Source organism: Macrobrachium rosenbergii, chromosome 21 (assembly GCF_040412425.1).
Source record: "Macrobrachium rosenbergii isolate ZJJX-2024 chromosome 21, ASM4041242v1, whole genome shotgun sequence".
In the NCBI taxonomy this organism is placed as follows: domain Eukaryota; kingdom Metazoa; phylum Arthropoda; class Malacostraca; order Decapoda; family Palaemonidae; genus Macrobrachium; species Macrobrachium rosenbergii.
The window spans coordinates 62600975-62615937 of NC_089761.1; the positions used below are offsets into that span (position 1 = coordinate 62600975).

Below are 14963 nucleotides of genomic sequence, written 5' to 3' on the forward strand. Positions count from 1 at the left end.
CATAAAGGGTACTGTGACGCTACCTACGACGTATATATGTTGTCATAACTCCATAACGTAATAGGGAATACTTGCAGTGCTGGGTTATGTCTACTATTTATTTTTGCAGGTGTGGGTAGGCTGTACTAACCAACGCTGAGCTCCTCCTACTTATTTTTCAGCCACTCATGGACATTCTTGGCTGTGACGTCACAGCCTTCTCATCATCAGTTTATGCACAGTCATGCTGAAGTTCACACGTCTGTTTTTTTCATGATTTTCTTCGTTTTACCTTCATTTTCACAGCAAAACACATGAGTGAAAGCAGTGATATCTCTTCCGAGGAATATGTTCCTTCTGAGGAAGAATATGAGAGCAGTGACGAGCTCTCAAGTGATGAAGTAAGTGATGATGAAGTTGAAGAACGAGAGTGGACGGTGGCTGGACCTATGTTACCAACATATTTGAGGACTGTTACCCAGCAATGATGCCAGACTTTTGTGATGACTTTTCAGGGCTAAATCCAGGGCTTGGGGATGCATATAAATTTTTTTTTTATGATAAAGTGATGATAACTCTTTGCTCATGGGCTAATGAGAGAGCTGCATTATTTTTTCAAGAAAATACCCAGAAAAAAGGAAAATTCATGGATTGATATGGCAAGAGGCAAAAGAGGGGGATATGTATGTGTTTTTTGTTTGATTTTGGATATATATATATATATGTGTTTTTTGTTTGATTTTGGATATATATATATATGTGTATGTGTATATATATGTGTGTGTGTGTGTACATATATATGCACGTGTATATTTTGAATTCACATTCATTTCCATTAATATACAAAGCAGAATGGATGCTATTAAAACCTTTTATTTCATGGTTATATGGACTCTAGGATAAGTTGGGAAAATGCGGGATACAACATCTCGCCGATTATGCATCATGCAGTACCGAAGGGGTTAAAGTTCAGGCAAGGTCCTACTTGTAAATCTGGATAGATTTTTTAAGAACTTTCTAAAATGTTGGTAAAGCCTTTCCAGTTCTACTTAAGAACCCAAAATCGGACCAACCTATATCCCCTAACGACAGAGAATGACATCTTCTATGTCACCACACCTACCACAGAACAGCATCCATTTATAATGGTAAAACTTGAGGGCTGAGGTAACTCATGGCCTGAAGATAGCCCCAGCTGCACCTATAAAAATACATTCTCTAAACAAAATCTTCCTGGATAACCTTCAGAAATGAAGGTCAAGCAATACAAGTTTCCATGAAACTGGAGGGAATCTGATTGCTTTACAAGTTTCTCTCAGTTGGGAGGACTCCTGCAAACATCTTATGAAGGTCCAAAAGAAACAGAAACCATTCTTAATATGGCTAGAGTTGGGCACCCTACATCACAGATAGTTTCCTGGAATTCTGGACCATTCCTAAGACTTTCATTATCAAGGCTCCAGACTATACCAAGTGTATATTAAGATGTCTATCTTTCAGGTTCTTGCATCTGCCACAGTCCCCACCAATTTGTTATACAGCATGTCAAACACATCTATACAGCATATTTTTACAGACTGCCGAAATATCAATGACCAAGAAACTTATATTTTAAACACCACACAATTAAAGAAATTGAAGCTGAAAATAACTTATATTTTAAAAACCACACAATTAAAGAAATTACAGCTGAAAATAAGATATTTTCTCTAGAAACAATGCTAAAGTTTTTACAACACTGTCTCCTCTTGAATAAAATCTAAACAATGCTAAAATTTTTACAACACTGCCACCTCTTGAATAAAATCTAATTTACCACAAATAAATTTTACGTATAAAATCACCAACTAATCCTTCAGGGCAGCCCAAGAAGAGTTCTTTCAAATCAAGAGTCTGGTAAAACTACTCTTAAAAAAAAATCTGCATCTGAAAGGCAGAGTAACAAGCCTGCATCCTGTAACGGAGGCTATTCATGAAAAGGTCTGTTGGTAGTTCCCCATTACTGCAGAGATACTAATAGATCTCTAAATGTAAGGACATTTTGAGGTTAGTACCTTGTTCCGTCAGCAGATGCTGCCACCAACTACACTGTGCATCCACAGAACAAATCTTGGTGCCAGCTAGACTTTTTTATAATGTGCACAAATAAGAATGATGATTGTTAGCTGGCACAGAGCCTCAGGTTTTCTTCTCCCTCTAGTCTTAAGGTATGTAAATATGGTGGTGCTTTCCATTGTGATGCCTCAAGTTTTACCCATACTGACTGGAAACAGCCTCAGATCTAGATGCATAAATGACATGCATCCTTCTGTCCCTTGCAACCAATAAGAGATGAGCACTCCACCCCTGACTGAACACATCCAAAAGTAAGAGACTTCCTTAGGCCAGCAAAACAAGAGAGACACCTACTTATTGGTTTTTGAGTATCCTGCTACCAACAAAAACCTTCCTGATGTTCTGTATTACAAGAACTCAGAGGCTGTCTGACCTTTAGCGAGATTCCATAGCCTGTTCAGTTGTAACTGGGGGGAACTGATTGTAACGGACCAACCTCTCTTGTGAATAGGGTGACTTACGAGGCACTGATTCATTTTGGCAGGAGAATCCTAACTTGCAGACACTTCTGCAGGGATAAGAATAACCTGTCCTCCGAGGGCAAAGCAAGGCTTCCACTCAGTTTGCATTCACACCCAGGTACTGTATGTTGCCCTTGTGGTTGGTTTCAGGTCACATGATCTGCCATCCTCCTGTCACCTGTCACCTTGAGGACCAAAATAGCCAGACCACTCCTAAATCCCTCCTTTGTCTACCACTAACCTTGCTTCACAGACCAATGCAAAAGGCTCACTAAAACCCTCACATAGGATTTAAAAGAGAGAGAGAGAGAAAAAAAAAGTTAAGTATACCTTAGTTTTACCAGAACACTGAGCTGATTAACAGCTCTCCTAGGGCTGGCCCGAAGGATTAGACTTATTTACGTGGCTAAGAACCAATTGGTTACTTAGCAACGGGACCTACAGCTTATTGTGGAATCCGAACCACATTATAGCGAGAAATGAATTTCTATCACCAGAAATAAATTCCTCTAACTCTTCATCAGCCGGCCGGGGGAATTGAACTCCGCCCCATCGAGTGACAGTCTGAAGCTCAACCGACTCAGCCAACGAAGGGCTAGAGAGAGAGAGAGAGAGAGAGAGAGAGAGAGAGAGAGAGAGAGAGAGAGAGAGAGAGAGAGAGTTGTGTGTGTGTTTCTGAAAATGGCAATCAGTAATCTTTCCCCTTAATAACCCAAAACTCTCTCAAAATCTCCTGCCACAGTCTTCAGTATTTCTGGAGAGGAGGTGCTTCCAATGTAAGACAACAATGGAGGAAGGCAAATGTCACCTGCTCCTTGATCTTGCAAACAACCTGAAACTGGAGCCACTGCCTTCCCTTTATCTAAAGGGGACTGCTGAACTCTAGGGATGGAAGGCCTTAATAACTTCTGAATTTTTCCTAAATATATCCTGGATCTTAAGCCTGTTAATATGCTATTATCAAAGACTATTTTTCCCATGAATTAAGTCTTAGAAATTTACTGTGCATCTTGGAAGTCTAAGAAAAATGCAATATTTAGCATTTTTCTTAGGCCTGTCCTAGCCTGACATAAAGGTTATCTTTGCTTGACAGCAATCAAAACTCTTGTATATGAATTCTGAATAAATGGTACAAATCATACATACATTAGAATAGTAAAGAAACAAAAGCATCAATACATAATATTAATTCCTGTATTGACACATTACAGTAGATGAGTCGGCGGATGAGTAGGAACTTGAATACTGTATACCAACATTACTTGTACTTTCATCTTCTTTAAATGACCCTGGCTTAAGAGAACATTATCAGCTGACAAACAGAAAATTATGACATGTTAAAAGGGGTTTACTTTTAAATCCTACTATAGGAAAAAATACTGTATACCAATATTACTTGTACTTTCATCTTCTTTAAATGACCCTGACTTAAGAGAACATTATCAGCCGACAAATGGAAAATTATGACATGTTAAAAGGGGTTTACTTTTAAATCCTACTATAGGAAAACTATCATAATCAATCTTGTTCATGTTGTACTTTTAAAATATTTAATGTAACAATGTGCAAAATGTTTCCAAGTCTTGAAGACTAAAATGTTTTTTCTTATATGTAATACCCACCTTGTGTGGATCGTAATCTTTATTTTATCTTTCTTTTGTTCTTGTATTTGGGATGCTATGTTCATGTGGTTTTTAAAAGTATAACTGTTATTCTATATTTATAATATTTCCTATCCTGGTGTTTTGTTTTCCTTTGGCTAAAAAAATGCTGCAAAAGCACCAGCTGTAACTCTATCCATGTGCATGCACTCAGAAACTGCTGGCCAAAAATACTTTTGGTGAAACACAGCTGGGCAGCCTCAACCATGTAAGTATATTACTCGGTAATCTGTTGACGTTTTTCGGTTCGCTGACGTGTCCCATTCAGAAAAGTTTATTAAACAAAAATCAATAAACTTGAAAAAAACTAATTTTAATGAGTGAACTGAAAAAACTACAGTAATTAATATGCTATACCAGCTGAAGCAATGAAAATTCAAATGTTCGCAGCACAACAACCAAAACCAAGACTTCAACTATTGAATGTAGTGCAATTTTTATGTTTTCTTTTTCAAAATTTTCCTAATCAAAACTGGAGTGAGTCTTTGAGGCTAGAGCATCTTTGATGCCAGAGAATATGGTAAACTTTGCTTTTCAACACTGGGAAATATGATAAATTATTTTTGTCAAATTTTGTAAGTTATCTGAATGTGAGTTCAGAAATTATAATTTTTTAATTTGTTTTTATTTTTTTAAGTTTACGGGAATTATTTCTATATTGTGTCAGCTGGTCAACATGCAATTTATTATGTGACTACTTTTCTTGACCTTTACTGTAATTTTAAAAATTCCTGAAATTAGAAAGTAGATTCCTAAGATTATCTGGTGTAAAGATTCTAATTTTTTGGCATTTTCATAAAAAGCATGTGTTGCATCCGCTTGTGCAATGTGCTATGTTTTGGGATCAGCTACCTGGGATTTTTAGAGTGTTTAACCTCTTGCATCCGTCATGATCATGTGAGGCATAATAACAGCTTTTGGGGTGCGATCCCGACCCGTTCAGGCAAGAATTTATATTTCATGCCATGCAGTTTGAACGAATTTTGTGGAAAATGTTCAAATTACTTGAATGGGCCATAAATGACTCAGGGCAACACTCACACCACAGCTGGTGATATGAGAAAGAACAGTTTCCCATGAGATACCACAGGGTAAGTTGCCTTCATCTCTCCGTCTCAGTATATCGCAAATATGTTTGCCCATAAACAGACTCAGGATTGTTGCTGGTTTTAGTTTTCATCTTTTACGATAGGATGTCAACTGTAACTGTAATTTTGTAAAGTACAAAAAAATATTGGAGAGAACATATATAAATCATTAAAAGGTACTACATACTATAAAGCCCTTTGTTGGCTGAGTCGGTAGAGCTTCGGACTGTCACTCGATGGGCCGGAGTTCAATTCCCCTGGCCGGTTGATGAAGAGTTAGAGGAATTTATTTCTGGTGACAGAAATTCATTTCTCGCTTTAATGTGGTTCGGATTCCACAATAAGCTGTAGGTCCCGTTGATAAGTAACCAATTGGTTCTTAGCCACATAAAATAAGTCTAATCCTTCGGGCCAGCCCTAGGAGAGCTGTTAATCAGCTCAGTGGTCTGGTAAAACTAAGGTATACTTACTTACTTACTACATACTACATCTCCCCCTCCCAGTACACCTCATCTGTTATGATATTGTGTGAGCTGTAATTGTAATTTTACAAAATAAAATATAAAAAATTATTAGAAACAACATGTACAACTCACTAAAATTAGTGTATTTTTATGAGTGTCATGGAAAAGAGGCCCAGCAGGTTGGAAACAATCATTTCAACTTTCCATGGAAGGTACAGAAAATCTTTTACATTTTTTCTTATATCATGTTCATTTGCATATTTTGACTGAAGTGTTTTTTCAACTGGCCAATCTTAAAGTTTGCCAGGTCTTGGGGTGTTCTTAATGTATGTTTTAGACCGGCCTGTAAGGGTTAATTCTACTTTCAAATAATGAGGAAGGAGGTATTTCACCTTTAACAATTGTTCATGTTCTTTTTTATCATTGGTAATTTTGTGAATGATTTTTCTTCAGATTTTAAATTTTATCAATTTCTCTTTTGCAATGCTTCAAGTTTTGTATTATATAGTGTATTAACAGACTTTCTGACTGTGCCTAATGGTTTTAAGAACCACTGCTAAATTTTGGTGCTCCATAATTCTAGCTACTTGATCCACTGTACGCACATTTAGTAACGTAGAATTTTTTCCGACCATGCCTCAAACAGTATTTACAATGAGGTTTAAACATAAAAGGTGGAAGGTCTGTAGTTTGTCCAAATAGTCTAAGTTTTAATGGTAAGGTTTGTGGGCTATCTGAAGAATATTTTGATGTTCATCTTGTTAATAAAATATTTACAAGTCTTAGTGGCAACAATCTTTTCTCTTTTAAAAGCCATGAACTTTAACCAATTATGGTTCCCGAGAGTGGAGCATAACTTAGTAAAAGATCTGTTTTACAGTTCCTTATTTTCATAAAGCTCTATGTTCTTACATATGACTGATTTGTTTGGCAAGGTAAGTTTTCCAAATTTTTTTTATATCTATGCAGTGGTCATTAACATTAAGAGTTAAATTATTTATCAAGGGATGTGGGCTAATAAATTCATCCAGGAAATTTCCCATCATTACTACAAGACTACACTTGGAAGATGAATGAATCCCTCTCCTACAGGCCACCCCGAGGCTTACATTTGGATATACAGTAAACGCCCCGTATTCGCGTTCTCATGGTTCGCGGACTCACTCATTCGCAGGTTTCTCTGTGGAACATATCTAGCCATTTTTTGCGGAAAATTCCCTCATTCGCAGCATTTTTCACTGAGAAATATTCACTAATTACTGTATTTTCATATAATTTTCATTAATAAATGCACTTTTTGTGATAAAACTATTAAAATACTCAGGTATGAGCATTTTTACAGGGTTTTTCTTGGTGTAAGCTATCAAAATGGGCAGTTCTACGTGTTTTTAGAGGGGTTTTAGGTATTCGCGGATTTTAGCTATTCACGGTGTGTGTGTGTGTGTGTGTGTGTGTGTGTGTGTGTGTGTGTGGTACGCATCCCCTGTGAATACCGGGGGTTCACTGTACACAATGCTCCCAGCCCCTGGAGGGTCAGCAATCCATTGAGATCAGAACTAGAAATAGGTACAAAGCTTGACATCAGGCTCATCTTGTTAAACCATGTCAGCTACCCAAATTCTATAGATCAACAGGTGTCCTGTCAAATTTCACCCTCTTTCATTTTCTAAGAATAATCAAAATCACAACTAAAGCCACTCGCAGGTTGTCAACCATAAATCAAACCTTCTGTGTAAGGAAGGAAAAAAGAGAATTAAGAGAGGTCCAGTCTTAATCTGGATGCTCTGCTGAAGCCTTGGCACTGACAAAATACCTGCAGGGATAGAAAAACTAACCCACCGTCATTCCCCGGTTCTTCCTTGCACCATGCATGGGCCCCACTGGGGAATCTTGTGACCATATGCTAAGTTACTGAATACAGTCAATCTTTTCTTTCTTTCGGAGAAAGCTGAGATACCTAGGATTTCTTTGACAGAAAAAATTGGGAAAAATATATGTAATGGATATGGTTGAAATATCCAATTCTTTTTTATACCCAATTCCTTCACCATTTACTCTTTTAATTTAATAAAATACGCACTGTTTTACATTTCTCAAACCAAGAGGGAATTTAAAACTAAATGAAAAATAGAAGAAACTAAAATAAAATAATCAGGAATGAATTGAAAAAATGTAAGGAAGCAAATAGTTCAATGTACAATGAACAAAACAAAATACAATACTGTACTAGCAAGATGATTCATATGTTCAAGGAAGCAAAAGTATGAAAAAATACATACATTAGTACACTAATAACTGCTGCTTGAATAGTAACACTTACACAAATGCACAAACACTTAATATGCACACACGATACAAACACTAACCCATCAAAATTTATTTTGACAGCAGCAACAAATAAGATCTACCAAAAATGAATAAAGTGTACGGTACTGACTTGATGATCAGTAAAACTAATTGAAAAAATGAAAAAAGGGATGATGAAATTTACTTGAAAGAATATAACAGGTGACCTGAAAACTATTACTAAAATATCTCACTGGTTTAGTAACCACATAGCACTTGATTTGTTCACCCTTATAAATGAGTATAGGCATAAAAAAAGAGGTGTGTAAGTCATCTGAACACTTTCTGACTCTATTTATATTTGTACACACTATGAGGGTGCACTGAAATTATGACAAACACATGAAACTTGCCACTTACGCCGGAGATGCAATCCTAAAGCAGCACGTAAAAGGGAAACTCTTTAAGTATGGAATTATCAATAACATAAGTATGTGTATATGCCCTCATAGAGCACATGAACAAAATTATAAGATGTTCAAAACTAATTTCCACCTTTAAAATTATTTCATAATACAAAACATACAATGCTTTTTTCATTTCCATTTATTACAATTTTCACACATACACTTTATGAAATTTTGCTAATTTTCTTTATATTACCCATCTCTTTAAAAAAAATCACAATAATGTAATACTGAATTCACTAGCAAAATTTTCATCAAAAATCAAGAACTCACAAAGCATGTTGATCAAATTCCTAATCCCATACATGTCTTTTAGCTGGTGGTCTTTGTCTGCCCTTAAACCAAGAAGGAGTCCGTTAACAGAGTGAATTTTTCCTTGGACAAAATGTCCTTTAACTAAACTGTCCATTGAGCAAGGAGTCCATTAACCGATGTATGACTGTCCATAGATGTATTTTCTTTATTCTAATACACAAGCTTCCTTATGAGACTGAATAAAACTTAAAAAATTACTACTTTTGAAAGTATTTTCTTCAGTACTATATTGATTTAATATGAACAATACATCAGCTAACATTGTGCATAACTGTAAAATGTGTATAATTTGTGTATGTGGTAGTATTCAGATAGTGTACCACTTTCTAAACATTTGCAGTACAAATGAATGCATGCAAACCACTTATCAAATGGTTTAAATTTTGTAAATACAAGCTTTACACATGAGCAATTAGAACTCTCATATTATATTCACAAAATATTTCTTCATAATGGATTGCAGCAGTGCCACTCTAGATTCTTTCATCAAATACTGATATATGATTGACTCAACCCCCATACGGCATCTTGTGGCAAGACTCTGGGTTACACAAATGGCTGGGACTCTTAATTTCATATATCCCCTAAGACACCACATTCTATATCACATTAATCCATAATTATGAAAAAACTATCTATACCAATGCTTTCTAAATCCTCCCTAGTAATGTGGTCTGCCTACTGGGAACATCTACCTGCAGTGAGCATAAGGGATAAAGTTTCTCAATAACATGGTATATGGCCTGTCTGGTGGAGGGTACAGTAGCTTAGCCTAAATGACAGGAGCTGTGGTATGGATTTCTAATCATGGCAGATTTTACAACCAAGACAATGACTTATAATAACTTTGATAGCATGTACACACCAATAAAACAGACCCATTCAATTTCCTACATACGCTTGAATCATTATAGCTCATAAAAAAAACAAACTCAAACTTATATGCCTTCATTCCAACAATAAAATACAACAGCATAATCTTCGACTCAAGGCTAAACTCATATACTGTGGTTTTCCAAAGAATTTACCAATTTTGGGGATTTCAAATATATTTCTGATAACGAATACAAAGTGAAATTTACTTGGACTTTACATCTCAAAAAAATATACATTTGGCTAAAAACTTACTTTCAATATACAATAATATATGAGACATTTGATAATTTAGAAAAAATGTTAAATGGAATCATCATGCAAGTCCAGAAATTCCAATTTTCTAAATGATCTTTTTACAAATTTACTGACAACTTAAGTAAAAAAAAATCAGTTCTACCATCTATTATGAGAGCAAATAAGAAAAGTGCAAAAGCATAAAGTGTAAATAATGAAAACATTCCATTCCACTAAGCAAACCCCATGCAAATAAAGAAATAATCTATTTAGGACAAACTAATAACGTTGTCGACAAAAGCAGTTTTCATATTTGCACACTCTGTAAAACATCAATCTGCTTACCTTCTATAGCACTCATTAAGAATATACATCAGTACTTTCAAGCCTGTTTGAGCAAATTCTTGCACCCATTGAATTCTGTTACTACGTAGTGCTACTTGTAAACTTTCAAGTGTTTTGAAGATTCCTTTGACGCTAAGGTCATCTCGTTTTAAGTATTCTATATAATCTGTTGGAGTTTCTAATCTGTGCTGAGTCTGGGCCATCATCTGAAAAAGAGAATATGATTATCAACTTGTGAATGAGAAGACCATAAAAATCCTTGTTAACTACAGTATCACTATTATGTTGCCTTACTTTTGGACAACCAAATCCCTGCTGCACCAACCTGCTCCTTTCAAGATTGAGAGTCTCACCACTGCACATCCCCAGACTCACTCACATCATCTCACATAAACTCCTCATTCTTCAGTGTAACTAAGAGTTAACATCATCAACATTGTTGCTCATCCCAGGAATGCAGTTTGTATTTATTACCACCATGTTGCCATTTTCCATTATTCAATTTAATCTCCAAATTCATTTTCATTTTTGTTACACAAATGAATTTTGCAGCATGAAACATAATTTTGCTGCATATGTTTGAGAGTTACCATGGGATTACTGTGAGTATTCACAAAGATTTCCTTTGTATCCCTGTTTATTTTCTTTGTTTCTGTTAAATATGGAGAATATTAATTCAGATTATCACCTTTAATTTTCCTGTAAGGCTGTGGTAATTCTATAGCTTTTTGCATAATGCAATTTCTCAATACAGTACTGCATGGTAACTTGGCCTTCCAAGCTTTAAAGTTACCTATAGCTTTGGTACTCTACTAAGTTTTGCCCGTTTTTGTGAATCTTGCAATATTTTTAATGGACTTCTGTAACTTATGATTTTACACATTAGCATGCAATACTTCATAAGTGTGGGCCAGTGAGTGTGGTAGCATGTAGCCCTAGTGATGTTATTCTTCTTGATTTTTTTTGTCAAATGACTTCCTGACATGCCTCTGTTTACCTGTCAGGGTGTGTTTGGTAAAGGAGGTTGTTTTTGTGTCTTTGCTGAATACATACCCCCATCTACTGTGTCTGTCATGTCCAGGTCAACAGTGTTTGCACCAACCTAAGTTTGGTATGTGCTGTAATATGCATGAGATGTACTTTAAATAGTCTGAGAATCGTTGGTTTTTCCTCATCCAGAGGAAGTTGTACAAGTGTTGTACACCCAAGTCTTCTGAGGAGCCTCTTCAGGCTCATCTTCTTCTGGTCATGTCTGTATTCCTCCTCTGTTCCATATGTCAAGAAGCAGGTTTCTCAAGAAAACACCTCAGCCTCTGACATGCCTCCTCCCTCAGGGAAACCTCAGCATCGTTCTGCAGCTAAGAAGAAAAGGGCTGCTCTTTTCTCACACTGCTGTAACTTACAACTGCTATGTTTGTGCCTCCCACTCTGCTGTCTCTGTCTTCCCCTCAGGCAGTTTCCTCTACCACTGAATTGGCCCCCAGTACTGACTTAACAAAATCTTTGGACCCCATCTTCCTAGTTTGCCTCCAACAGTAAAAAAATTCACAAATAGCTGTTGCCTGCCATTGGCTCTTAGCTTAGAGCATTTCAAACAACAAGGGATTCTCCTGGTGCTCACCCCCTGCCACCCATTGTAGGCAATAACTACACTTTTCCTTTGGCTTCACCTATTGTAGATGCCTCCTCCTGAAAGGTTACCTGCTATTCCTTCCACTACAGCTGCTCATGATAATTTTGTCGTATTTTTTAATATTTTTCATCTGTATTCTCATTCCTGAAATTCAAGTTCTCATTGGCCACCCTCTGCCATTACCATCTTTACTGATGCCCATCCTACTCCCCAAGAAATACCGAAGACTTTGACCAGAGTGAGCCTTCTTGTCAAGACACTCTGCTTTCAGATATTTTCAGATCACAGTCGCTCTTGCTTTAGTGGCCATTACTAAGATAGTTGTCCCTTGAGGGACAGCGCTGACTCCAGATGCCACTCTCCCAGTTATCATAAGAAAAAACCTTCCTGATGATGTCATCACAGGGACTAGCAACTCATCAATGCATCCACAACAATCCAAACCTCATAGATCTACAATGAGTTCCCCTCTTATGGATCAAACCCCTAAGTTACACCACCACCCTATGGTCACATCTAGCAAGGGAAGATGTTCTTCTCTGCCCAAAATTCATCCAGTCCCAACTACCTCAGATCAACATATGACATTTCAAGCTCCACCCATGAGAGGACTCCATTACCTGGTCCTTTGGGCCTTACAACCCCCTAGTATTTCCTTGCACTCCAAACAAACTGTCCAAGAATACAAATTGAACACAAGAAAATACATTACATGACAAATCAGAGTTTAGTCATTATTACTGGAGTGTCATAAATGCACTGAAGGCAAAATATAAAATAATTTCATCTATATTTTAATATATTTCCAATAATAATAGTAAGTATAACAGTTACAAGATTTCAAATTACCATACTGTACAAAAGTTTTAACACATTAAAACAAGAAACAAAACCAAATTATTATCTTAACCCTTTCTTAGCAGCATGCACCCTTTGATAAACAATAATGGCATAAGTGGATTACCAGTGTGCATCATTTGATAATCCTTATTTCTTGCCATGATACCTGAATGAATTTTAAGGGAAAACATTCAAATCACTTGAATCCCACAAATGACTTATATGGCAACACACATATCTCAGCTCAGTAACAAGAAGAATAAGTCACTGATGAGATTTCATTGGGGAAAGTACTACATCTCCCTGCCCCAGTACACCTAGTATATATTTGTCCATACTCATGAATTGTTGCTGGTATTAGTTCTTATCTTTTACAATACTATATGAGCTGCAATTGAAATTTTGCAATTTATGATATTATGTGAGCTGTCAATTGTAATTTTGCAAAATACAGCAAAAAAAATATTAGAAAGAACATTTTTTTCAGGAATGTCTGGGAAAAGAGGTCCCATGATGAGTTGGAAGTACAGCATTCACTTTCAACTTCCCATGTTAAGTACATAAAATTTCTCAGTTTTTTTGTCTTATATCATGAGTATTTTCATACCTTCCTCTTTCCACAAATGTGTTTTTATTTAAACTGGCAGGCCTAACAGTTTGTCCAGTCATGAGGTTTTGTTAATATACATGTAGACCAGCCCTTCAGGGTTAATAAGCTTTGGTATTTTAATTATATTCTTAGTACATTTTAATGTTTTATGTTATATCATTCAACAACAATCTTTTTGATATACGGCAACAAGGAAAGCATGAAGATAAAAAAAGTCCATGCTCCTTACACTGAGGTAATTTCTCCTAGATATGTTAGTTTCTATTTCTCTTTCTTTTGTAACGTAACCTAGGGTACATTTTATATCCTTAATAAGAAGGATATAATGGGTCAGATGATAGAAGAAAAGATGTAGATGAAAAATGGACTCAAGAACTCTGGCAAACTGAATTATCTGAATTCCAGGGGTGATATGGTTGCAAAACCATTGCCAACCCCAACCCATTGGAGACAGTGTGTCCCCATGGAAACAACTTTCATTTCACTGGTACAGCAAGCATGACCCCCAACTTGCAAAGTCCTATTGGGTGTCACCTTTTCCCTTGCTCTTAACCGATTCACTTATGACTCTTATAAACAAATAAGTTTGCAGAAGTGGCAGTGACTTGAGCGGCAAGCGTAAAAATGTTTATGCCTTTTTTTTTTTTTTTGTTCAAATAATTTCCAAGGTAGACTGCTCAATTTTATTTCATTTTGCTGCTGAATAATTTTTCTATACAGTATCACAAAAATCCCCCAAAATAACCTTTATACAAGTCAAATAATAAGTAGATGATATAAGAAAATTTTGCACTTTTCCCCCCAAAAAAAATTTACAAAAAAAAAAATCTGTGAAAAAGTCTTCATTTTTTATCCACAGGACACCAGGTCAATCATCTACATGTAGCTACTGCAATGCAAAACCTTGCAATTATAGCAAGGAAAATATGAAAAAATAAATGGAAAAGTAGTATCACATTTTTCATAAGAAAAGTGCCAGTAACCCATGCGATATGCGTAAAAAACCTTCATACCTCTTTTTGCTCAAAGATGTGTAGCTCTGACAGTTTTTAAGGTAGACTGCTCAATTATGTTTAATTATGAAGCTGAATGATTGCTCTATAAAATGGCATACAAATCCCCCAAAATAACTTTATGTAGGTGAAATAATGAGTAGAAATTACGATACATGAAAATTTTTCACCACAAAAAATATCTGTGATAAAATCATTGTTGTAAATCCACGGTATACCCAGATAAATTATCTAGTTATTGAAATGCAAAAGCTTGTAATTATAACAAGGAAAATAAGAAAAAATTAACAAAAAAGTAGCATTGCACTTCCTGCAAGAAAAGTGCCAGTCACCCTCACAATAAGTGGCACTCTCTCTCTCTCTCTCTCTCTCTCTAAGAAAAAAGATAAATGAAGTAATTAAAGAATAAAAATCTAAAACTATACAAAACAAATAAACATACATTTACATATTTATAAAAATATCAGGAACATTCGTTGGAAATGATCCTCATTTTGTCTGTCGGTTTGTGCAATCTTTTTTATATTTTTGACATTTACGTAAGTCATCAGTACACGAAGGACTTAAATTTGGATG

General features: G+C 35.9%; 1 protein-coding gene across 4 annotated transcripts in view; it reads right to left on the reverse strand.

Moving 5' to 3' along the window:
* dia (diaphanous related formin 1) overlaps positions 1-14963 on the reverse strand; it is a 266481-nt gene that overhangs the window by 126384 nt on the left and 125134 nt on the right. For all 4 annotated transcript variants that reach the window (XM_067123916.1, XM_067123917.1, XM_067123918.1 and 1 more), the window contains exon 5: positions 10292-10497. In XM_067123916.1, coding sequence (XP_066980017.1) covers positions 10292-10497 — 206 coding nt within the window. The remainder of the gene's footprint in view (positions 1-10291; positions 10498-14963) is intronic.